The 23,516-nt window shown below is 44.7% G+C and overlaps 1 protein-coding gene and 1 long non-coding RNA gene across 2 annotated transcripts in view; one reads left to right on the forward strand and one right to left on the reverse strand.

Moving 5' to 3' along the window:
* The window catches only part of LOC310835334, a 364,886-nt gene that overhangs the window by 187,789 nt on the left and 153,581 nt on the right, over positions 1-23,516 (reverse strand). Inside the window, exon 2 of the long non-coding RNA XR_014559564.1 lies at positions 1,270-1,380. This is a non-coding gene — a long non-coding RNA (uncharacterized lncRNA). The remainder of the gene's footprint in view (positions 1-1,269; positions 1,381-23,516) is intronic.
* The window catches only part of CASR (calcium sensing receptor), a 50,808-nt gene that overhangs the window by 4,370 nt on the left and 22,922 nt on the right, over positions 1-23,516 (forward strand). The window contains exons 2-4 of the mRNA XM_083718551.1: positions 10,909-11,364; positions 13,367-13,673; positions 22,200-23,081. Coding sequence (XP_083574677.1) covers positions 11,174-11,364; positions 13,367-13,673; positions 22,200-23,081 — 1,380 coding nt within the window. The 5' untranslated portion in view covers positions 10,909-11,173. The remainder of the gene's footprint in view (positions 1-10,908; positions 11,365-13,366; positions 13,674-22,199; positions 23,082-23,516) is intronic.

Below are 23,516 nucleotides of genomic sequence, written 5' to 3' on the forward strand. Positions count from 1 at the left end.
CGAGATCAGAATGATTTAAACATTGTATTTAACAGGGAAATTAAATTTGGAACTAAAGTTATAATGGCACAATTGGTGAAATCAGGTGTTCTAGCACTGAAATTTTAACTTCACATATGCAAAATATGGTTTTGGTCATTTTAAAAACAATGAGAGGATTTAGTGAGCACAATCCACCTGGAAATAATTGTGCATGAGCTGCATTGAATAAAGGGGATCTGCTTAAGAACATCACATTCCTAATCATTTAAGTGGAGCAGAGGAGTAATCCTTAGTGAATTGGGATCTGGGCATCACTGCAATTCATACACAGAATCTGTGTGCTGCCTGGTGTCCTGCTTTGTCAAAAGCCCAGAGGTACTTATTCCAGTTTAGTTGATGGATGAATTTGTGTAGGTCTGCTAAAGCAGTTAAAGAAATAATTTCATGGGAAGAATGAGTGAGCAGATAGAATGGATAAGTAGAAATAAGCCAACTATTTGTGTCAATATATGTTTTTCTCCAAATGGGCTAGGCAAGTGTGACTGCGAATCATTCAAAGGATTTCTGCCATATAGACAAGAGATCTTCAGCAGCCCTTACAATAGTCTAAGCATGACATGAGGATGGCCAAAAGCTTATACGTACAATAGATTACCATCTGCTGCATCCTGACAAAAGCCATTTTGGACTGTGGTAACACAGTGTGCTTGATGTGGGAAGAGATTCCAGAATACTGTGTGCACTGCTGGCTGTCCTATTTAAAGAAAGTTCAGAAGCAGGTACCCATGAGGCAAGGTGACAATTAATCAAATAATTAAATAATTAAGGGCTCAGCTGACAGTGACAGGAAAGGAAGACAACTATTAATCTGTATTAAAAGCAATCTGGTTTAGAGCAATCTGGTTTTGGTGCTTTCCAGATCCAAATAATGGTTCATTTCCTCTAAATTCAATATTTCACATACATGTGAGAGAGGGACAAGAAGTTATGTGTTTGTTGATAAAAAAAAATTAATGTCTTCTAGGAGATGGTAAGAAGGCACACAGGGACACGGGTGGCGCTGTGGGTTAAACCACAGAGCCTAGGACTTGCCGATCAGAAGGTCAGTGGTTCAAATCCCCGCAACGGGGTGAGCTCCCGTTGCTCGGTCCCTGCTCCTGCCAACCTAGCAGTTCAAATGCACGTCAAAGTGCAAGTAGATAAATAGGTACCACTCCAGCGGGAAGGTAAACGGTGTTTCCGAGCGCTGCTCTGGTTCGCCAGAAGCGGCTTAGTCCTGCTGGCCACATGACCTGGAAGCTGTACGCTGGCTCCCTTGGCCAATAAAGCGAGATGAGCGCTGCAACCACAGAGTCGGTCACGACTGGACCTAATGGTCAGGGGCCCCTTTACCTTTACCTTTAAGAAGGCACACAACAGCCAGAATTCTCCCCTGCTGGATTTCCTGTGGACGCATTTTGTAGCCAATACAGCCAGAGAGTTAGAATGGACCCTGGAGGTACTGTATTTTCCACTCTATAAGGCGCACCAGACCACAAGACGCACCTAGTTTTTGGAGGAGGAAAACAAGGAAAAAAATATTCTGAATCTCAGCGCAGCGAAAGCAGAAATCCCTCTTGCTGTTCTGGCTTCTGGGATAGCTGCGCAGCCTGCATTTGCTCCATAAGACGCAGACACATTTCCCCTTACTTTTTAGGAGGGAAAAGTGAGTCTTATAGAGCAAAAAATACGGTATTATGGCCCAGTCCTCTGCTCAGCGCAGTGCAGGATCCACAGCTGCATCATCCCTAACAGATGGTCATTGAGCCTCGGCTTAAATAACTCCACTGAGGGAGAGCCCACCTACTTCCTATTTTCCTGTTAGGAAATGTTTCCTAATCTTTAGCCTCATCTATTCCTCCTACAACTCCTACACATTGTTCTCGTTCTAATCTCTGGGGCAAGAGAGAGCAGGTCTGCTCCATCTTCTGCATGATGGAGCCCTGCAGATATCTGAAGACTGCTATCATGCCTCCCCTTAAATCTCCAGCTTCCCAAATTAAACATACTAGGGCTTGCCGATCAGAAGGTTGGTGGTTCGAATCCCCGCGACAGGGTGAGCTCCCGTTGCTCGGTCCCTGCTCCTGCCAACCTAGCAGTTCAAAAGCACCTCAAAGTGCAAGTAGATAAATAGGTACCGCTCCGGCAGGAAGGTAAACGGCGTTTCCGTGCGCTGCTCTGGTTTGCCAGAAGTGGCTTAGTCATGCTGGCCACGTGACCCGGAAGCTGTACGCCGGCTCCCTCGGCCAGTACAATCATACCTCGGGTTGAATGTGCTTTGGGTTGAGCGTGTTCGAGTTGCGCTCCGTGGCAACCCGGAAGTAACAGAGTGCATTACTTCCTGGTTTTGCTGCTCGCACATGCGCAGACGCTCAAAATGACGTCGCGCACATGCGCAGAATTGGCAAAACGCGACCTGCGCACACGCAGACGTGCCGTCGCTTGTTACGTTCGCTTCAGGATGTGAACGGATCCCGTTCGCGTCCCGAGGTACCACTGTAAAGCGAGATGAGCTCCGCAACCCCAGAGTCGCCTGTAACTGGACCTAACGGTCAGGGGTCCCTTTACCTTTACCTTTCCTCTTCCAGCCATTCCTCATAAGACTTTATTCCTAGACCCCTTGTTCTCCTGGCTTCCTTCTGCAGGGCAAGCTCAATGGGCAGAGTCACACCTTACCTTTGAAACACAACAGATGCATAGTGAAAAAGACATGACAAAGAATTCTGGGAACTATAGCTTGCAAAGGATTCTGGGACTTGTAGGTCTGTGAGGTGGAAGTCACGTGCTTTAAGTGTGCTTCAAAGGTATAATACAGAATGTGGCACTAAGAACTGTTGAGAATAAAGCAACCACACTTGCAACACGTTATCTGACTCAGAGGGGCAGCAGTGGGGGCAACAGACAGAAAAGGAAAACCTTTTCCTCCTCCTCACCAATTCCTTTTCCTCTAATAACTATTTGTTGGTAATTTTCAAACCATATGAAAAGTAGGCTCCTTTCTGTGCCCTAATTCAATTCCAGTGCATTCTGTCTTTATTTCACTTAGCTTTTGAGTCAAAACAGGATTTTCTGTTTGCTGACAGTGCAGCCTCAAGCCTATTATCCAAAAATCAACCTGGGCTCGTTCTGCTTCACTGAAGTATCTCCCACAGTATAACAGTGTTAGCATTTGAACTCATCTGGGTCTCATGACACAAACACAGGTGCAACTCTCATAGTGCTGACATAAGGGGAAAAACTTGCTTTAGTGAAATTAAGTTTAAAAAAACACACAGGGGAATAGATATGGGCAGGAATCTATATTTTAAAACAAATGCTCTATTGGAACTTATAGAAGAAGTCAAATGGAGAGCTAGTTACTAAGATGAACTGTGTGTTGATGGTGTGCAAAAATATTTTAACTTAATACCAGTCTTAATCAAAACTTATTAAGTAAAGCTTTATGAGTACAGTCTTAATCAAAACTTATTAAGTAAAGCTTTATGAGTACAGTCTTAATCAAAACTTATTAAGTAAAGCTTTATGAGTACAATAAAGAGAAATAATTAATTTTGACACAATTTAATTAATTTACAAATAAAAGTATTTATACCCCCTTCTCATTAAATATCAGAGTGGTATACAGCGGTTGCTCATTATTATTACATTGAGCACCTGTTATCTACTACTATTTTCAGGAATTTTTTTTTAAAAAAAACTTTTTACCTTTTGGGGGGGGGCATCTGTGTCATAGAATATTTTTAAAGTTCCATACATAGAATCATAGAATTTGTATAGTAGGCCTGCAATTTACACAGTTGTTACGTTCTGGGGATCATCCCTAAAGCCAAAATTGTGTATAGTCAAAACACACTGGGTTCAATTCCTTATTCATTCTGTATTATTGATCTCCATACTGAAATTACTATGTCTTATAAGTCACTTTCTCCCCTGCAAGCATTTTCATAGCTGGTAACAGTTTTGATAACCTTGCAAAAACCAGTTTGTTCACGCTTCCTTAAGCTTAGCTGTTTCCAAAATGTAACACTGATAAATTATGTAAATTCTTCCCTAGAATCCCAAATTAATAGTAGAATTAATATATGGTGGTTCATTTAATTGAGAAATGCCAGCAATGGTTTTGAAAATACTGATTGTGCAACATTATCCTTAACGCATTTATCTATCTATCACCCTGGTTTTCAGCCCCAAAGTCTCTCAGTGCAGCAGCAGCAACAACAACAATAAAAGCAACAACTACAACAAAAGGCAGCCCTTCCACACTTACAATATAATGGATGGGGAATGAAAATCAAAAGAAGCAAATTTAGGCACCAGTTCTTAAAGTTACATAGTTCTCTAAACACCAGCTTGAATGGAAACAGCTCAGATTGGGGAGGAGTCAAAAGGCAACTGGTCTGTCAGTCTGTCTGATGGAGTGAGCCTTCATTCCCATCTCTCCCCCTGCTGGAATATTTATGGTGCAATCCTATACCTGTATGAGTTGGGGGCTGAGGCTAAAGTGGCTTAAAATGTTGTCTAATGTAAGTTTAGAAATGTCACATACTAGAACATACTATTGTTGGTCTAAAGTAGCAATTGCCAAACTAGGCATGGAAAGAAAGCATACACAACTCTTATTTGTTTTATTTTATTTTATTGCTACTTCCAAATAATCGGACCAAAGAGCACACTTGTGGATGCTTCCTCAGAAATAAACCCTAAAATGTTATGTTTTTAAGATGTCAACCCTCGTCTTTTGTAACACTTGCATTTTCCAATGTGTACGTTAGGATATCTGTTTGTGCTTTTTTAAAAAACAAAAGCTTCCTTTTAGCAGTAGTTTTAAAAGCCTCGGAGCATTGATAAAATGTGACGTTTTAAAACATGCTGTGGGTTAAACCGCAGAGCCTAGGACTTGCCGATCAGAAGGTCAGCGGTTCGAATCCCCGTGACGGGGTGAGCTCCCGTTGCTCAGTCCCTGCTCCTGCCAACCTAGCAGTTCGAAAGCACATCAAAAGTGCAAGTAGATAAATAGGTACCACTGCAGCGGGAAGGTAAATGGGGTTTCCATGCGCTGCTCTGGTTCGCCAGAAGCGGCTTAGTCATGCTGGCCACATGACCCAGAAGCTGTACATCGGCCCCCTCGGCCAATAAAGCGAGATGTGTGCCGCAACCCTAGAGTTGGTCACGACTGGACCTAATGGTCAGGGGTTGCTTTACCTTTTAAAATATAGGAGAAATTATAGCAGGAATAAGCACTATTTGGGCAGTTAACCAGCGAAATGTTATCAAGGATCACATATTCTAATGGATTCGTGTAAAAAAGGCATAGTGGAACTGCCCGAACTGATGTGTTTTGAATGAATGGCGGGGTTCGTCGCTCGAATTTCCCTGTGTCACTTTCATTCCTGCCAAGTAAAATCATCTATTAGCTCTACAATAACTACAGTCTACTCAGAGAGCTGAAGGCAAAGCCTTTGGGTTCGAAAGGGGGTGGAGTAGGTTTTTTGTGTTTGTGTCGAGAGTGAATCGCGCACAGACCTTTTCAGAGAGGATGTGCGTGTTTTCTACTGACCCTCTTCATACTTTCAGGGATAATGCCCGGTCTTACAGGTAGCATCGGCCTTCATTAAAAGCAAAGATCTACTGTTAAGTGCCGAGAGTAGAAAGCCTTTTGTCGAAGTTTGTTCTTCTTTGTTTCCTTCCCTTCCTCTCCAACGGCTGAAATAGGCACCACAAAGCTGGTTTTTTAATCGCACTCCCTGCCCCTGCATTTTTCCAACCCAATTAGGCCATTACCAGGGCTAAATGAGGCATAGAGCCTCCAAAAGTCACACCGTCGTCCCGGAGATGGAACGTGTGTTGCCGTGGACTTGGCAGGGAGGTGAGCTGGCTGATGCTCACTGAAGGGTGACCCGAGGTGTTTGCGCATTCCAGCTTGTGCAGAAAGATCACCTTCACAGAGAGAAAGTGTAACCAATATATTTTGGTTTTTGATTAAAAAAAAGCACACTTCCAAAAATTATTTTAAGGGACGTCGTGCGCTTAAGCAGGGCTGCCCTCATTACTGTCCATTAGTTAGGATCCCCAGTAGAGTCGGGTATTAACAAATTATTGGTACGGGCTGCAATTAGAAGAATTAAAGTTGCTATGCTGTACTGTTTCTGCTTTCAGACCTGTGCTCTCTGCTACTCAGAGCTATTGTGGAATTGTCTGCTGGGGGGCGGGGCACGTGAGTCTAGGATCCTTTGACCTGCCCCACCTATTCAACAACATTCTTAGTCCTTTCTTTGTAGGACTGTCTGGCTACAGAAGTGTAAAATGACGCATGTTGGGGCAAAAATATCTCAATTTCACATATATGCTCATGGGGTCTGAACTTGCAGTGACAGACCAGGAGTAAGAACTTAGGGTCATTATGATATTGGCAGTTATCAAAGGGTCAGTGTTTGAAACTCGGACATATAATTTGTTGTTGTTTAGTCATGTCCGACTCTTCGTGACCCCCTGGACCAGAGCACGCCAGGCACTCCTGTCTTCCACTGCCTCTCGCAGTTTGGTCAAACTCATGCTGGTAGCTTCCAGAACACTGTCCCACCACCCAGTCCTCTGTCGTCCCCTTCTCCTTGTACCCTCCATCTTTCCCAACATCAGGGTCTTTTCCAGGGAGTCTTCTCTTCTCATGAGGTGGCCAAAGTATTGGAGCCTCAGCTTCAGGATCTGTCCTTCTAGTGAGCACTCAGGGCTGATTTCCTTCAGAATGGAGAGGTTTGATCTTCTTGCAGTCCATGTCTCCTCCAGCACCATAATTCAAAAGCATCAATTCTTTGGCAATCAGTCTTCTTTATGGTCCAGCTCTCACTTCCATACATCACTACTGGGAAAACCAGAGCTTGAACTATATGGACCTTTGTTGACAAGGTGATGTCTCTGCTTTTTAAGCTAGGCACCAAATGGCTCCTTAAACCAGGTTTGCTGTTGCGAAAACGGAATGCCTAGTTGCCATTTTGGGGCCAGATGGCTTGAAAGTTGTATTTTTCAGTACAGCTTTTTGGTTCCTGAAATTCATTCTGTGCGGATAAAATATGATGAATAGAATTAGAGGATGTGTTTCTAGTGCGTGGAAACAGTCAAGATCCAAGGATCTGCTGGCATGCACCTCCAGTTGGTGGAGACATCAGGCGCCATCCTGGCACCTGGGCTTCTTCACTTGGTTGCAAGTGGCCGATTGCAAGGTGCACAATGTGCCTGGCGAATTTCCAACGCTGGTCATAGTAGATAGCTTAATGAAGAGGCCAACCCAGTGTGCATTGGCCATGAAGAAGGCAGATTCCAGACTAGGGATCCTTGGGAAATGAATTGAAAAATGTAACTGCCAATATCATAATGCCATTATACAAATCTATGGTGTGAACTGATAGCTCAGTTGGTAGAGCATGAAACTCTTCATCTCAGGGCTGTGGGTTCAAGACCCATATTGGGTGAAAGATTCTTGTATTATAGGGGGTTGGACTAGATGACCCTCATGGTCCCTTCCAACTCTACAATTCTATGATTCTGTGAATGCATTTGGAATACTGTATACAGTTTTGGTCACCTCAAGAAGGATATCAAAAAGCCAAGTTACAGGGAACCAGGCAGAGGGCCTTCTCAGTAGTGGCGCCCTCCCTGTGGAACGCCCTCCCACCAGATGTCAAAGAGAACAACAACTACCAGATTTTTAGAAGACATCTGAAGGCAGCCCTGTTTAGGGAAGTTTTTAATGTTTGATGTATCACAGTATTTTAATATTTTTTGGAAGCCGCCCAGAGTGGCAGGGGAAGCCCAGCCAGATGGGCGGGATATAAATAAATAAATAAATAAATAAATAAATATATTGCAAAGTTGAGAAAGGTTCAGAAAAGGGCAACCAAAATGATCAAGCGGGTGACCTATTAAAGTAAGGTTGCTGGATTTGGGACTTGTTAGTTTGGATAAAAAGCAAGTAAGAAACAACATGGTAGTAGTTTATGAAATTATGCATGGAGAAAATGGATAGAGAAGAGGTGTTTTCTGTCTCTCATAACATGAGAGCTCATGGACCTGCAGTGAAACTGAACGTGTGAGGATTCAGGACAGATAGAAGAAAGGACTTCTTCATGCAGGAGATAGCTAAACTATGCTTCTGCATACCAGTTGCTGGGAAGAGTGCAGAGTGCTCTGGTGCTTTGAATCCTGCTTGCAGGTTTCAGAAAGACAGCTGGTTGGCCACTGTGAGAACAGGATGCTGGACTAGATGGGCCATTGGCCACATTCTTACTTGAGGAGGAAGTGCCCAGGAATTAGTTTATATTCTGCCTCTCTCTCACCTTGGGACCCAAGGCATCTTACATGTGGTTCCCAGACCATCATCTATCCAGGCACCAACCATACCTTGACCTGCTCAGCATCAGTAAGGTGGTGGTTTCTTGGTCTTCAGACCACACTTTAGAAATGTGTGTCCATAGGAGGGTATTGCCAGGGTGGTGAGGGGTCTGGGAACCATGTCCTCTGAGGAAGTGGAGGGGCAACATCTCTAGGCCTCCACCATCTATTTTATGGAAAGTGATCATGTGATCAGCCTGCTCTCAAAGCAGCTTGCAGTTGAATTCAGTAACAACTATTGAATCTAACTGTGTCCATCACACCCTCAATTAATCCTGTTGTAAAGAAAATGCAGGTTATTAGGAGATTTGATAGCTGAGAAAGAAAGTGCAGGTGATGGAGGTGGCTCTTCCTCTCCCCAATGGTTTAATGGTTTTTATTGATGTATATACTTTTGCTTTGTTGTTTGAGAATTTTTGAATCATGATGCTTGTGTATGCCCCTTTTGAGCTGTAAAAAGAAGAAGGCAATAATAAAAAATAATAAAAAAAAATAATAATAAATAAATTTGTGCAGGTCTTTTTGTTTCAGATTTTTCATCTTCTAAGGTGCAACCATGATTAGGGTTGGAATGGCAGAGAGTGTGGTGATAATAATAATAATAATAATAATAATAATAATAATAATAATTTATTATTTATACCCCACCCATCTGGCTGGGCTTCCCCAGCTATTCTGGGCAGCTTCCAAAAAAACATTAAAATACTGTAATACATCAAACATTAAAAGCTTCCCTAAACAGGGCTGCCTTCATATGTCTTCTGAAAGCCTGGTAGTTGTTCTCTTTGACATTTGGTGGGAGGGTGTTGCAAAGGGAGGGTGCCACTACTGAGAAGGCCCTCTGCCTGGTTCCCTGTAACTTGGCTTCTCGCAGTGAGGGAACCACTAGAAAGCCCTCGGTGCTGGACCTCAGTGTCCGGGTAGAACGATGGGGGTGGAGACGCTCCTTCAGATATACTGGGCTGAGGCCGTTTAGGGCTTTAAAGGTCAGCACCAACACTTTGAATTGTGCTCGGAAACGTGATGTGCCATGACTGGACTTTGGTTTGTCATGAACTGGTTGCATGGCATTGACAATACACTTTCTCTCTGCCTCGGTTCCACAATCATAGTAGCAATGACCAACATCATAGAGATGTTTTGAGGCCAAACACAACAAGGGTTGGAGGGTCATGTACAAATTATTCATGGAGCTGGTGGCTAAATTTTAAAGCCCTGGACCCGGAAAAAGCTACCTTTTACCACACAAACCTGTCCAAACACTACATTTATCTACAACTCCCTGCTCCTATCAAACTTGACAAGGGCTGACTGGGGAGAGTGCTATGGTGGTTGTGGCACCACTTATGTGAAATGCCCCTCCTAGCCTGTCCCCAAATGTTGCGTCTTTTCTGCGCCAGGCAAAGACCCTCCTCGTTGTCCAGGGTTTCCAACAGGGTTGAGTACAGGTTTTAGTGGCTGTGCTGTTCTGTTGAATTTTATTTATTTGTCTTGCCTTGGTGTTTCTGCATTTTTTTAAAATTCATTTCATTGCATTTTCTCCTTGTCACTTTTAACATGTGGGCTGCCTGAGGTGTTTTGCACTGTAGGTAGCCTATAAATATGTTTAACAGCAAAATAATGAAGGACTTTGAGATCAGAGATGTGAGCTGTGGACATCATGATTTGTAACCTGACTTCTGTTGACAGCCGTAAGGGGGCATTTTATTGTTACTAATGCGTTGCTTTCCCCCACCGCAAAGTAACTTATGGAAACAAACTTTAAAACCACGTACTGTATATTATCAAAAGACTCAGGAGAAAGGAAACTGAATGAATCTGTAAGCTGCGTAGTGCAGTGGTTTCCAATCCCAAACCTTTTCTCCCTCATGGACCCCTTTAAAATTGCTGGTGGTCTTAACGGGTCCCTTGCTTATCTTTCTGCCTGTTATAGACGTTGCAATATGCTGTGCTTGGTGCTGTGTGATTTTAAACTGTGTTTTCATTGCTTCTTGTCTTATTCAGTGGTATCTCAGGTTACGAACTTAATTGGTTCTGGAGGTCCGTTCTTCACCTGAAACCGTTCTTAACCTGAGGTACCACTTTAGCTAATGGGGCCCCGAGCTGCCACTGCGCCGCTGGAGCACGATTTCTGTTCTCATCCTGAGGTAAAGTTCTTAACCCAAGGTACTACTTCCGGGTTAGCGGAGTCTGTAACCCGAAGTGTTTGTAACCCCAGGTACCGCTGTATTGAATTCAAACTGCAATACAATAAAATACAACAGAAGTAAAAGAAACAAGAAAAAATACAGTGAAAATCAATATGAATGTTGTATGCTGACATGCCTCAGACCACCCAACTGATGCTCACAAACCACTGGTGGGTCATGGGCCACAATTTGGGAAGCCCTGGCATAGTGCATCCCTTATTTTTAAGGCGATGGTATTGGGGAAGAGCCACAGTCTATGGACAGCTCAGAGTGCACCTGAGATAACGTTTTTACATCTCCATTTTCTTTTTAGGGGGTCTTGAAGATGGGCTCCGTCTAACAAGTGACGAGGAAGCAAGAAACTGCTGGATTGGGTCAATTGCAATGGAGAAGACCACTGAGGAGATGGTGGAACTATGGCTGCTATCCTGTGGCTTACCGTACACCAGGCATCCCCACCAGATCCGCAGTGCGCAGTGTTCAGAAGTGAAAAGGCTTGTTGAAGGTTATTAGGCCTACTCCTCTTGTGTAGCCATTTTGAAGTTTGCAACCTCTGTCCCTCGTGTAAAAGAGGAACGATGACTTTTTATAGTTTCTGTTTGCTCCTCTTTGCGTTTACTTGGAATACCTCTGCCTATGCCTATGGACCGAATCAAAGGGCACAGAAGAAAGGAGACATTATTCTTGGGGGGCTGTTCCCCATTCATTTTGGAGTGGCTGCTAAACACCAGGATCTGAAATCTAGACCAGAATCCGTTGAATGCATAAGGTGAGCCCAAGCAAGAATGTGTTAACAGTCGCTCACTCCCAAAGCCTGCTACCCAGCAAGTTCAAACTAAGCGCTATATTGCAAAGCATCCCCTAAAGCCTTGTCCTGTTGTTATTTAAGTGGCCCAGCTTTCCAAGGCTGCAATCCATTTAATAAATGAATGCATTTTAGTTTCTGCCCAGGAACTGTTGGAATTGACTCTTAGAGGGAGCCTCCATAAAAATAACAACTTGGTAGCCAGTGGCTATGATTAGGGTGTTGGCTTCAGCTGAAGCTCTTCAGCAAGACTCCAGCAAGACTGATGTGAAAAAAGGAAAGATTGCAGCCTATGAAAGAGCCATGGGGGACTTAAGACTATAAACAGAATTATTATTTCCCTGCTTCCCGCCCCCACCCGGCTTTGTGACCAATCAGAACAGTGTCTGATAAGTTTGCATGCCCTGAAATGAAGTTTTACAGTTGATCTGTAGCTCTTAGGGGGAAAAAGTGAATGTACAGTTCAGCAGCTAGAGCAGGCTCCCAAACTCTGTTGCAATTCTTGTCCCTGCAGATGTGTAGGCTGAAAGTTTCTTTACCATAGCTGTCAAGTGTCCCTTATTTGGCGGGACAGTCCCTTATCCCAGCGCCGTGTCCCGCTGCTGTCCCTTATTGATGATGTCCCTTAAATTTTCCGGGTTTCAAAGGAAGCAGCTCCTCTCCCTCCCTCCCTCCCTGCCGGCCAGGGTGGAGGGAGGCTCCAACTGTGTTGCTTGGCTGTGCTGCTCACCCAATAAGGAGTCTAAGAATGACTGGGGGGTTGGAGCTTGCATGCCTTGTGCTGATCAAATCGGCTGCGTTGCCTGGGGACTCGCCTTTGCTCAGCGCTTCCCAGCGGAGAGGTGACGGTGGTTTTCCATGAAGCTTAGTTTGGCTGCTGTCTGGGCTTTCTGCCTTTGGCTCGGAGGGGCTCAGAAGTTGAACATACCTGTGCCCCGAAAATTCCTTATTTTGGCTGCTGATCCCTTATTTTTGAGGCTGCTGGACCCTTATTTTCAAATCTGTAAGTTGACAGCTATGTTCTTTACCCACCACTGATATAGCACAGTGGTGGGCAAAGAAACTACAGATCAGCTGCGAAACTTCATTTCAGGGCATGCAAACTTATCAGACACAGTGATAAATACATAACCACCTCCTCCTTTGCTCCCACAGTAGGCAAAATCGGAGCGAAGTGCATTGGGAGCACTGAGGGAGGGTGGAGGAGGTTAAAACCACCTTGCTATTACTGGCCTGACTCTGAGAGCTCTCTGCAGATGTGGGTGCTATTGCCCTGCATTCTGTTAGTGACTCGCAGAGGTCAGCAATTGGTGTGCTTGAAGCCGATTGGTTTTAGCACCATCACAAAAGTTCCTCTTTATGCAAATAATTGTTCGGATTGACTAGGGGTCCAGGTGGCTAGGATAACTCCTAATGGGAAGAATAATAGTTTTCCAGCCTTCCTTTTGGAACCTACTTTCCCCAAATGACTAGAACCATGGCAGTGCAGTGCCTGCATGCGCTATCCCTAAGAACAGGCATCCCCAAACTCGGCCCTCCAGCTGTTTCGGGACTACAACTCCCATCATCCCTAGCTAACAGGACCAGTGGTCAAGGATGATGGGAATTGTAGTCCCAAAACAGCTGGAGGGCCGAGTTTGGGGATGTCTGCCTAAGAAGCAGTTCCAGAAGAATACCTTGGTCAATAGGTATTTTTTAAAAAATGAGAGGTCCAGAAGAATTAACAACGTTACACATATCGCCTGTCACTATCAGAATTAATCTTGGTCGGTTTCAGCATGTATGAAATGGCCAGTTGTTCTGCTGTTTTGAGTTTACTTCTTTGAAATGAATAGAATCATAGCTCTTTGATGGAAAGGTAGACTTTGGCCATGTGCCTTAGTTTACTCAGACACTTGTTCTTCACTCTTTTCCCCGCCTTCAAGCCAGTTGTCATTATTTTAATTTCCCCCCCTCTTTTTCGTAGGTATAATTTCCGTGGTTTCCGTTGGCTTCAGGCCATGATCTTTGCCATTGAGGAAATTAATAACAGCCCAACGCTTCTTCCCAACATGACTCTTGGATACAGCATATTTGACACCTGCAACACGGTCTCCAAAGCCCTGGAAGCCACGCTGAGTTTTGTGGCCCAAAACAAGATAGACTCTCTGAATCTGGATGAGTTCTGCAATTGCTCAGAGCACATTCCCTCCACAATCGCAGTGGTGGGAGCAACTGGTTCTGGGATCTCTACTGCCGTGGCCAATCTTCTGGGTCTCTTTTACATACCTCAGGTACTGAATATATGCTACTCTTTCCCCGAATGTGGAATGTGTGGGTGTAGCATGGGGGCTTTTCAGCTCATTAACACCAAAGAGCATTCAACATCCAAACTAAAAGCAGATAAAACAAATCACAGCCAGCAAGACTAAAGTACACAAAAGACTGGCAGAATAAAACTTGAACGTAATTTGTTGGCTACCTAAGTCCTGTCTCCATGTTGGCCATTTGTAATTGGGTTCTGCAGAGTTCTGTCTTTTCATGCTGGTTAGCATCTACTTGAAGCTGCTGGAGGCTATTGGCTGAATTCTGCTGTCAACAGTATGCTGATGACAAGAAGTTGTACCCCTCCTTTCCATCTTAAGACAGGAAAGCAATCTTATCTATTCACTTAAGATATTTCTTAACCACCCTTCATCAGAAGTTTCCAGGGTGGTGTATAACAAACCAGAGAAACAATTTGCACAATATATATATAGTCTCTCTTTCTTTCTTTCTTTCTTTCTTTCTTTCTTTCTTTCTTTCTTTCTTTCTCTCTCTCTCTGTGTGTGCATGTGTATGTGTGTGCGTCCCTAAAGGTGTCACAAATTAAAAGGAAGTCTAAACCACAAGGGAAATGAAGAATCAATTCTGACTAAAATTCCATCTAAAAGGATTTAATCTGGCACTGGAGAGACTGGATAATTGGCAGAATATATACAGTGGTACCTCAGGTTACAGACGCTTCAAGTTACAGACTCCGCTAACCCAGAAATAGTACCTCAGGTTAAGAACTTTGCTTCAGGATGAGAACAGAAATTGCGCAATGGCGGCGCAGCGGTAGCGGGAGGCCCCGTTAGCTAAAGTGGTGCTTCAGGTTAAGAACAGTTTCAGGTTAAGAACAGACCTCTGGAACAAATTAAGTACAGTGGTACCTCGGATTAAGAATAAAGTACGTAACCAGAGGTACCACTGTACAGTGTTACCTCGGGTTAAGAACTTAATTCGTTCCGGAGGTCTGTTCTTAACCTGAAACTGTTCTTAACCTGAGGTACCACTTGGGAATTATGGGATCAGAACTACCTAAACAGTATAGAAATTTATTTATGTATGCGACCACAGCTGCAAGAATGTTATTTGCCCAAAATTAAAGGAAGAGAACGAGAGAAGAATGGTTACAGAAACTAATAGAGTATGCAGAAATGGCAAAACTTACCAGAAGAATAAGAAATCAAGGTAACAAACTTTTTAGAAAGGAATGGAAATAGTCTATTGAGTATTTACAAACTGTAAACAGATCAAGATACTGGCAGGATTATTGTAAAAACCTGCAGTTTCAAAAATATATATGAGAATAGATAAATAAAGGAATGAGTTAAGATAATTTGGAGTATGCAGGAAAGATCGAAAATAAATGTAAAGAATTGCAGAAAGGGGGAAGGGAGTCGAAGTCAGAAATGTTAAAATTATGGTTGAATCATTATTGTAATGTATATAAATGAAAACTATAAATAGAATTATATGTAAAAAAGGAGAAACTTTAATGCTTTGGTCAGTGGAAGTGCAGGCTTAGTGATAGGGATAGTTTGTTTTGGGTTAGGTAGCACTCTACATTTAAAAAATCAGGTTTGTAGATTGGGGGGTCTGATGTTGCTTATATAATGTAAGGCTGGGTATACACCAGACGTTTAAAGGACATGAATTCCCCCAGAGAATTCTGGGAGCTGTAGTTTGTTAAGGGTGCTGGAAACTGTAGTGCTCTGAGGGGTGAGCTACAGTTCCTAGGCTTCTTTGTGCAAAGCCATGTGCTTTAAATCTATGGTATAGATTTGCTTTCAGATGTTAGTGGTGACCAGAAGTATCTTAAACTGGTATGCCAACTAGTGTCTGTTCCTAGTCATGGTTGCACGTGGCTTCAGAAACTGGATTACTGTGAAGCACTCTGAGGGGGGCTGCCTTCGAAGAGTATTTGGATATCTGGTTCAAACTGCAGCTATCAGAATTGTAACGAGCTTTCCAATTCCTTTATACCAACCTCACTGGCTGCTTGTTTCATTTATGGGCCTAATTCAAGAGGCTGGTCATCATCTTTCAAGCAGTGGCGTAGCGTCAACTGCCAGCACTTGGGGTGGGCAGACATGCCCAGGGCGGGGGACCGCCAGCCCAGCCCTTGCCACCGACACTGCCAGAGCAATCCCACCCCCACCGCAGCAAAGCAGGGCTGTGCTGAGTCACCTGCTTTAAAGCATATATAAAGGTAAAGGGATCCCTGACCATTAGGTCCAGTCGTTGCCGACTCTGGGGTTGTGGCGCTCATCTCACTTTACTGGCCGAGGGAGCCGCCATTTGTCCGCAGACAGTTTTTCCGGGTCATGTGGCTAGCATGACTAAGCCCCTTCTGGCGAACCAGAGCAGCGCACGGAAACGCCGTTTACCTTCCCGCCAGAGCGGTACCTATTTATCTACTTGCACTTTGACGTGCTTTCGAACTGCTAGGTTGGCAGGAGCAGGGACCGAGCAACGGGAACTCACCCCGTCGTGGGGATTCGAACCGCCGACCTTCTGATCGGCAAGTCCTAGGCTCTGTGGTTTAACCCACAGCGCCACCAACGTCCCTTACTTAAAGCATACATACATATATACATATTCATGCACACACACACTTAGACATACACGTACATACACAAACACATACTGTATATATAAACACATATACATATATATAGATATATATTGTGCTGGGGTTGCAGCTGGGGTGTTGTGATTGGCTGGTGCATCTGTTAATAGCCAGTGGCGTTGCGTGGGGGGTGCCGGGGGGGCGGCCGCACCGGGCGCAACATCTGGGGGTTAGGGTTAGGGGGCGCAAATCCACGGGTTAGGGGGCGCAAATTACTTGCCTTGCCCCGGGTGCTGACAACCCACGCTACACCACTGTTAATAGCTTGTATTTGCTTGTTTGAATCGGCTTCGTTATATGGAAGTTTCAGTATGAGGCAACCAACAAATATGAGGATTATCTCCCGCCACGTATTTTGCTCCATCCACTGTGATCAGCAGGAGTATGTTCTGTATATATCCTCCCACCTTCTGGGCACAGTTGGTAGAAAAAAGGAACAAGGTCTTCTCTCTTGTTGCTCATAAGCTGTAGCATTCCATGCCGTGCAGTTTTTATCTCCCGCCCCCGGCCTATTTGAAGAATTTTGTTTGTCCTGAGGCAAACCTCTGCTTGACTCCCTGCCTTCACCATTCTCTTGCATTTTAGTCTCATTCGTGTTCATGATATTTTTTTTCTGTGTGTTTTCTTCTGTATGCTGCAAATCTCTTGGGTACTCCACTGGAGTAGAAAAATATAAAGCTTTAAAGTTAATTGGTCTGTTTATAAAATGTTTATAGTACTAGTGTCACATATGCTATAATTTATTGGAGCATAAAATGAAGGTAGTTGGTTCAAGGACAGCCCCGAATAGACTCTGTTGCAGTAATCAAGCCTGAAGGTTATGAGAGTGTGGATTACTATTGCAAGGTTTCTCTGTTCCAAAGAAGAGACACAGTGTTCAGAGCAGACATAGCATTCAGATGTTTAGTAATTTAGAAGTATAGAGAGTCTGTGATGTTGAGGTTGCATGTCGAGGTCCCCAGGGTCACCCCAATAACTCACACATCACACAGATTTTTTGTTTAAGATTTTTGGCATAATTTTGGCCACAACTTTATTAAAATACAAATTTGTAAGTGGTTGCTTAGGCATTGGTTGCGACTATCTGCCCCCACCATGGGGGACAGACTGACATTCCGCACAATGCAAAAGTCAGAATAGGGGAATACACTTGGGGGTAGCGACGGAGCAGGGAACCTGCCCTCAGCTCTCCCCAAATACAACCAGGAGCTCATTGCTATGGCCCGAGCCCCCTTGACAGAGTGGACAAGCAATAGTTAGCCCCCAGTTCCTTTAACGGAATCCCTTGCAGCAGCAGCAGCTTTAGAGGGGCAGGCACAGCCAATCCATGCCCTTCAACCAACCAAACCATAAACCAATGCCTAACCGCAACCTTACAAGTTGCGATGATTTGCTACGCAGTAGGCAAAAACCGAATGGCCCCAGCCAATCAGCCAGATGGACAAAATTCCTCCCGGGCCCCTGCCCCAAGAGCAGACGACCCCATGACAGGCATAGCAAGGTCAAAGCGAACAACCCTAATTCTAGGAAGGGGGGGACGGGCAATCCGATGCACGGGCGAAAAGAGGAAGCCCTAGCCTCGTGCAAGGAGTTTTAGCATTTCTGGCTGTCAGTCAACAAATGGCAACATTAACTTCTTCCCAACAACAAGGGAAGCCCCAATCGCATCAGTGGCCAACAGTCAATTAGCCCACCCCCAACTTTGGAGTGTCCTGGCGGCCCCCACCGCAACACGTGCTCTCCATGAAGGAGAACATGCTTTAGCAGTGGAAACTACGTCTCATTTGGAATCAGAGGGTTGCTTTGAACACCAGCACCCCAAAGCCCTCTTTTGTGCATTCACAAAAGGACTCTGTCCCACTGGTCCTGTTCCACCGGTATATTTGTGCATATGCAGGGATATATGCAAGAAGGAAACCTAAGTGTGAGCTTCCACGTGATGGGAAACCCCTGCAATCAGGAATGCCTCCCCATTTACTGAAAGCATTTGATCTGTATTTAGAAGCTCAATTTGGAATTTATGGGTCTTCTAGCTTTGGCTTTGTCGGTAATGCTGGGTCTCTTGGATGTGGCTTCCTGTCTGTGGGAGATACTAGTGCCAGCTTCTGCTGCTAGGAGAAAGATTAAAAATAATATATGTATAAGACCCAGCATAGGGTTCTTTTCTATTTACTCATCCCCCAGCTAACTCATTAGCAGTGGAGGCTGTGAAGGGCATATAATTTACTTGGCTCGCATAGATAAGGAGGGCAGAGAACTGGACATGATTAGGAGGAAAGTTTATTCTCCATCAGCTTTGGCTTTCCAAATTGCCAATTATCAAGCCATTATGGGAAGATACCAGTTGTTTTTATGGAAGCATATCTCATCTTTTTTCATGGAAGCGTATGTCACTCCCAGATGAGAAGCAGTTGGATAAGGTTCCGCAGACGGAAGCATTTAGACTGACCAAGCAGCAAATGAATACTGCTTGCCACCCAGCAGATTGCACGGGGAGGGAATATTGCTTCCTTTGTCTTTCTGAGAAAGCATGCATGACTTCTACCAAATAAGACAGAGAAGGCATGGGTGGAAGGTCATTCTCTCTCTTTCTCATCCCCCTCACGCCCCCCATTTTGAGGGTTGCGAGTTGTTTAGAACTCCAAATGTCAGCCCTTTGGAGAAAGTCTTGAAGGAAACTTTCAGCACTGGATTTCTAGAAACCCCTGCATCTCTCGTTCTTTGAGAGGCAGCGTCAAGCAGGTTTTAGGTCAAGTAGATTGTTTAAGTCACCAAAGGGGAACCAGCAGCATTTGTTCCCAGTTCCAGAAGTTGAAGGCAAGTTTCATGAACAGATCAGTACAGACAGTGGACTCAACAAGTGATTCTCAATATTGATTAAAAAGCGGGAGGGAGTCGTTGCCCCCACCCGGGGAATTCTAATGTGTGCTAAAGGCTGGTAAAGGTAAAGAGACCCCTGACTGTTCAGTCCAGTCGCGAACGACTCTGGGGTTGCGCACTCATCTCGCTCTATAGGCCGAGGGAGCCGGTGTTTGTCCGCAGACAGCTTCCGGGTCATGTGGCCAGCATGACTAAGCCACTTCTGGCAAACCAGAGCAGCACACAGAAATGCCTTCCCGCCAGAGCGGTACCTATTTATCTACTTGCACTTTGACGTGCTTTTGAACTGCTAGGTTGGCAGGAGCAGGGACCGAGCAACGGGAGCTCATCCCATTGCGGGGATTCGAACCGCCGACCTTCTGATCGGCAAGGCTCAGTGGTTTAGACCACAGCACTACCTGCATCCCATGCAAAAGACTGGTAGCTGCATTAAATGGTAAGGCATCCTACATTAACCAGTTGATGAGCTGTCCAGCTACATTAGCAAGGTGTGCTCTTGCATTTTAGAACCTCATGGCTGGAGTTGTCTTTTAAGGAACAGCTAGCTTGTATTTCCCAGTTTTCAGTTTTTTTTCCAAAATTCTAACGGAAGTGTCTATATTTTGAAAGAAAGAAAATTGCTGTTTGCTGATAGCTTCTTCTCAGTGTATTCTATCAGAAAAAAATAAATAAATCCAAGGGTGGATTCTTGCTTCCAAGCCATAATAATAGGATGCTATAAATTCAAACCCAGAATGGTCAGATTACTACATTTTGTTTGTGGATTCATTGTTGTTGCAGTTATTGAGAACTATAGCCACATTTCTAAAGTGTGTGCTGAGGGAGCTGAGTGAGTTTCACGCATAAATGCCAATGATATGAGACATCAGAAGATCAGCAGTTTAATATCTGTGTTATTTAAAACTCTCAGGTAGATGCCGCCTGGACATGGTAATTTGTTACTACACTGGCACCTTGGGTTACATACGCTTCAGGTTACAGACTCCGCTAACCCAGAAATAGTGCTTCAGGTTAAGAACTTTGCTTCAGGATGAGAACAGAAATTGTGCTCCAGTGGCACGGAAGCAGCAGGAGGCCCCATTAGCTAAAGTGGTGCTTCAGGTTAAGAACAACTTCAGGTTAAGTACGGACCTCTGGGACAAATTAAGTACTTAACCCGAGGTACCACTGTATTTGACTGTCAGTAAGGCCACCCGTACTGACATCCCCGCGACGAATCCCCGCGACGACATTCACCCTTTCGAATCCCCGCAACGGGGTGACATCCCGTTGCTCGGTCCCTGCTCCTGCCAACCTAGTAGTTTGAAAGCACGTCAAAGTGCAAGTAGATAAATAGGTACCACTCCGGCGGGAAGGTAAAGGGCGTTTCCGTATGCTGCTCTGGTTCGCCAGAAGTGGCTTCGTCATGCTGGCCACATGACCCGGAAGCTGTACGCCGGTTCCCTCGGCCAGTAAAGCGAGATGAGCGCCGCAACCCCAGAGTCAGTCATGACTGGACCTAATGGTCAGGGGTGCCTTTACCTTTACTTTTAAGGCCACCCTAGAATGTTGTCTCCTGTCATTACTATTTGTCTTTGGACTCCATGCAAAAAGTCAATTCAGGCATGGTGTGCTTTGCATTTTCACAGTGAAGACATGCACAAATAATTTCTTCAGGGTTTTTTCCCCCTTTCCGTTTTGTTGTCCTGCTTTTGTGCACCTTTAATTCCCTTTATAGTCCTGGGTGTAATTATGTAGGACAACTTTCACACAATTAACATATGAATGGGGTTAATGAGGGGAAGGGAGCCAGACTGAGTGAGGGAAGAGGGGTAATCAGAGTAGGATGAGAGAGAGTATAGAACTAGGCCCCATCTGCACTATTCATTTAAAGCAGTATCATACCACTTTAAATAGTCATGGCTTATCTCAAAGAATTCTGGGAAATGCAGTTTGTTAAGGGTGCTGAGAGTTGTTAGGAGACTCCTGTTCGCCTCACAGAGCTGCAATTCCCGGAGTTCTCTGAGAACAGGAATTAAGAATTAAACTACACTCAGAACTGACCCATTTGTGTGCTACACAATCTTGTTTAGCACCCTAACTAAAACCTGCCCCTGTCAACTTCACATCTGCTGGTTGTATGTGCTCCACTTCAACGCCATTGTGCACCCCAATTTTTATGCTCTCTTCCACCTATAACCAGTGACCACATTCATTTCTGTCCATTGCAGCACCTCTGCATGTGCAACTACATTGATAATACATTTAGAGCCTATGCAATGCACAATTTACAGCACATGACTTCCCCCCAGAGAATCCTGGGAACTGTAGTTTGTTGAGGGTATTGGGGGTTGTGAGTCTGGGGGAAAACTACTGTTCCCATGATTATCTGGGGGGAACCATTAGCTTTAAATTTCTGTTGGATGCCCTTCAAACATATGGTGTGGACCTGCCTAGTAGCCTAGATTATTTTCTTTTATTTATTTAATGAATTTATAGACCATCCTATAACTGGAGATCTCAGGGTGGTATCCTGATCAGTCCTTGGTTTCCTCCCTTTCGTTTCTGTCAAGAGTAAAGGAGGAGAGGAGGCAAAGTGTAACTTTTTCCCCCATGAGGAAAGGAGAAGGATTCTATGTGATTCATTTCTGTCCATTTTTCCATCTTCTTGTCAGACTTCTTAATTATACAGTCTCAGCTGCCTATAAACTCTAATTCCAGCTTCCCACTGAGAATTCAATTTCAAGCATACGTTGGGGGGAATAAATAGTTACGCCCAACCTTTTCGTCTATGTAATTCTGGGTATTTTGCACCTTAGTAGATGGAGCATGAGACAAAGTTTGAGGTAATCAGGTGGGAAGACAGGCTATAACACCCTCAGAACGTTTTAAAGGTTTGTGTTTGGGGCATCGCTTTCCTCATACACCGTAAGAATTCCAAGATGACAAGAGCAAAGGAGACCTTTGCTGACTTGCTGCTTTTACTCAGTTTGCTTAACTGCTTTTTCGCTGTCCCCTCTCACAGGTTAGCTATGCTTCATCCAGCCGTCTGCTGAGCAACAGGAATGAGTACAAATCTTTCCTGCGTACCATACCCAACGACGAACACCAGGCCACCGCCATGGCAGACATTGTCGAATACTTCCGCTGGAACTGGGTGGGCACCATTGCGGCAGATGACAATTACGGACGGCCAGGAATCGAAAAGTTCAGGGAAGAGACCGAGGAGAGAAACATCTGCATTGACTTCAGTGAGCTTATCGCACAGTACTTGCCTGAGGACCAGATCCAGCAGGTGGTGAAAGTCATTGAGAATTCCACAGCAAAGGTGATAGTCGTTTTCTCAAGTGGGCCAGATCTGGAACCGCTGATCAAAGAAATTGTTACGCGTAACATCACTGGCAGGATTTGGCTGGCCAGTGAAGCCTGGGCCAGCTCTTCGCTGATAGCTATGCCAGAGTTCTTTCATGTCATGGGTGGCACCATCGGATTTGCTCTGAAGGCAGGGCAGATCCCCGGCTTCCGCAACTTTCTGCGGAAGGTGAATCCGAGGAAATCTGTGAACAATGGATTTATCAAAGAGTTTTGGGAGGAGACTTTTAACTGCTACCTGGCAGATAGCAACAAAAATTATCCAGGTTCTGCTTCTTTCCAGAAGAGCCGTGAAGAAGGCACTGGAGTTGGGAATGGCACAAGTGCCTTCCGCGCCCCCTGTACTGGGCACGAAAATATCACTAGTGTGGAGACTCCCTACATGGATTATACTCACCTGCGGATATCTTACAATGTATACTTGGCCGTATACTCCATTGCCCATGCTTTGCAGGATATATACACTTGCACCCCTGGGAAAGGACTGTTCACCAACGGGTCATGTGCTGACATCAAGAAAGTAGAAGCATGGCAGGTAAATTTTTCCGCCGCAGTTACAGAATTGCTGTACGCTGTGTTTACAAGACACCAAATTGAACACCATATATGCATTGTTAGAGGTCTTCTTCAGTGCTTTTAGCAAGAGCCTAACCATGGGAGGTGTGGCGTGTTGGGTGATACATTCCCCTCTGGTTTCACAGACCCTACCAATAAGCCAGTGTATCTCAAACCTGGGTCTCCAGGTTGTTGGGCTACAACCCCCATCATCCGTGACACTGGTTCTGCTAGCTAGGGATGATTGGAGTTGTAGTCAAACAACAGCTGGACACCCAAGTTTGAGAAACACTAATAGGCTATGCTTGGCAATACCCTCCCCTGTTTTTGTGGTCAGAGGAGCCATCATAGAATATATCGGCATGCAGGAAGAGGAGACTCTCTTCAGGGGTTAGGGCAGAGGAGGACATGGCAG

Source organism: Podarcis gaigeae (genome assembly GCF_964106915.1).
Source record: "Podarcis gaigeae genome assembly, chromosome: 17".
Lineage (NCBI taxonomy): Eukaryota > Metazoa > Chordata > Lepidosauria > Squamata > Lacertidae > Podarcis > Podarcis gaigeae.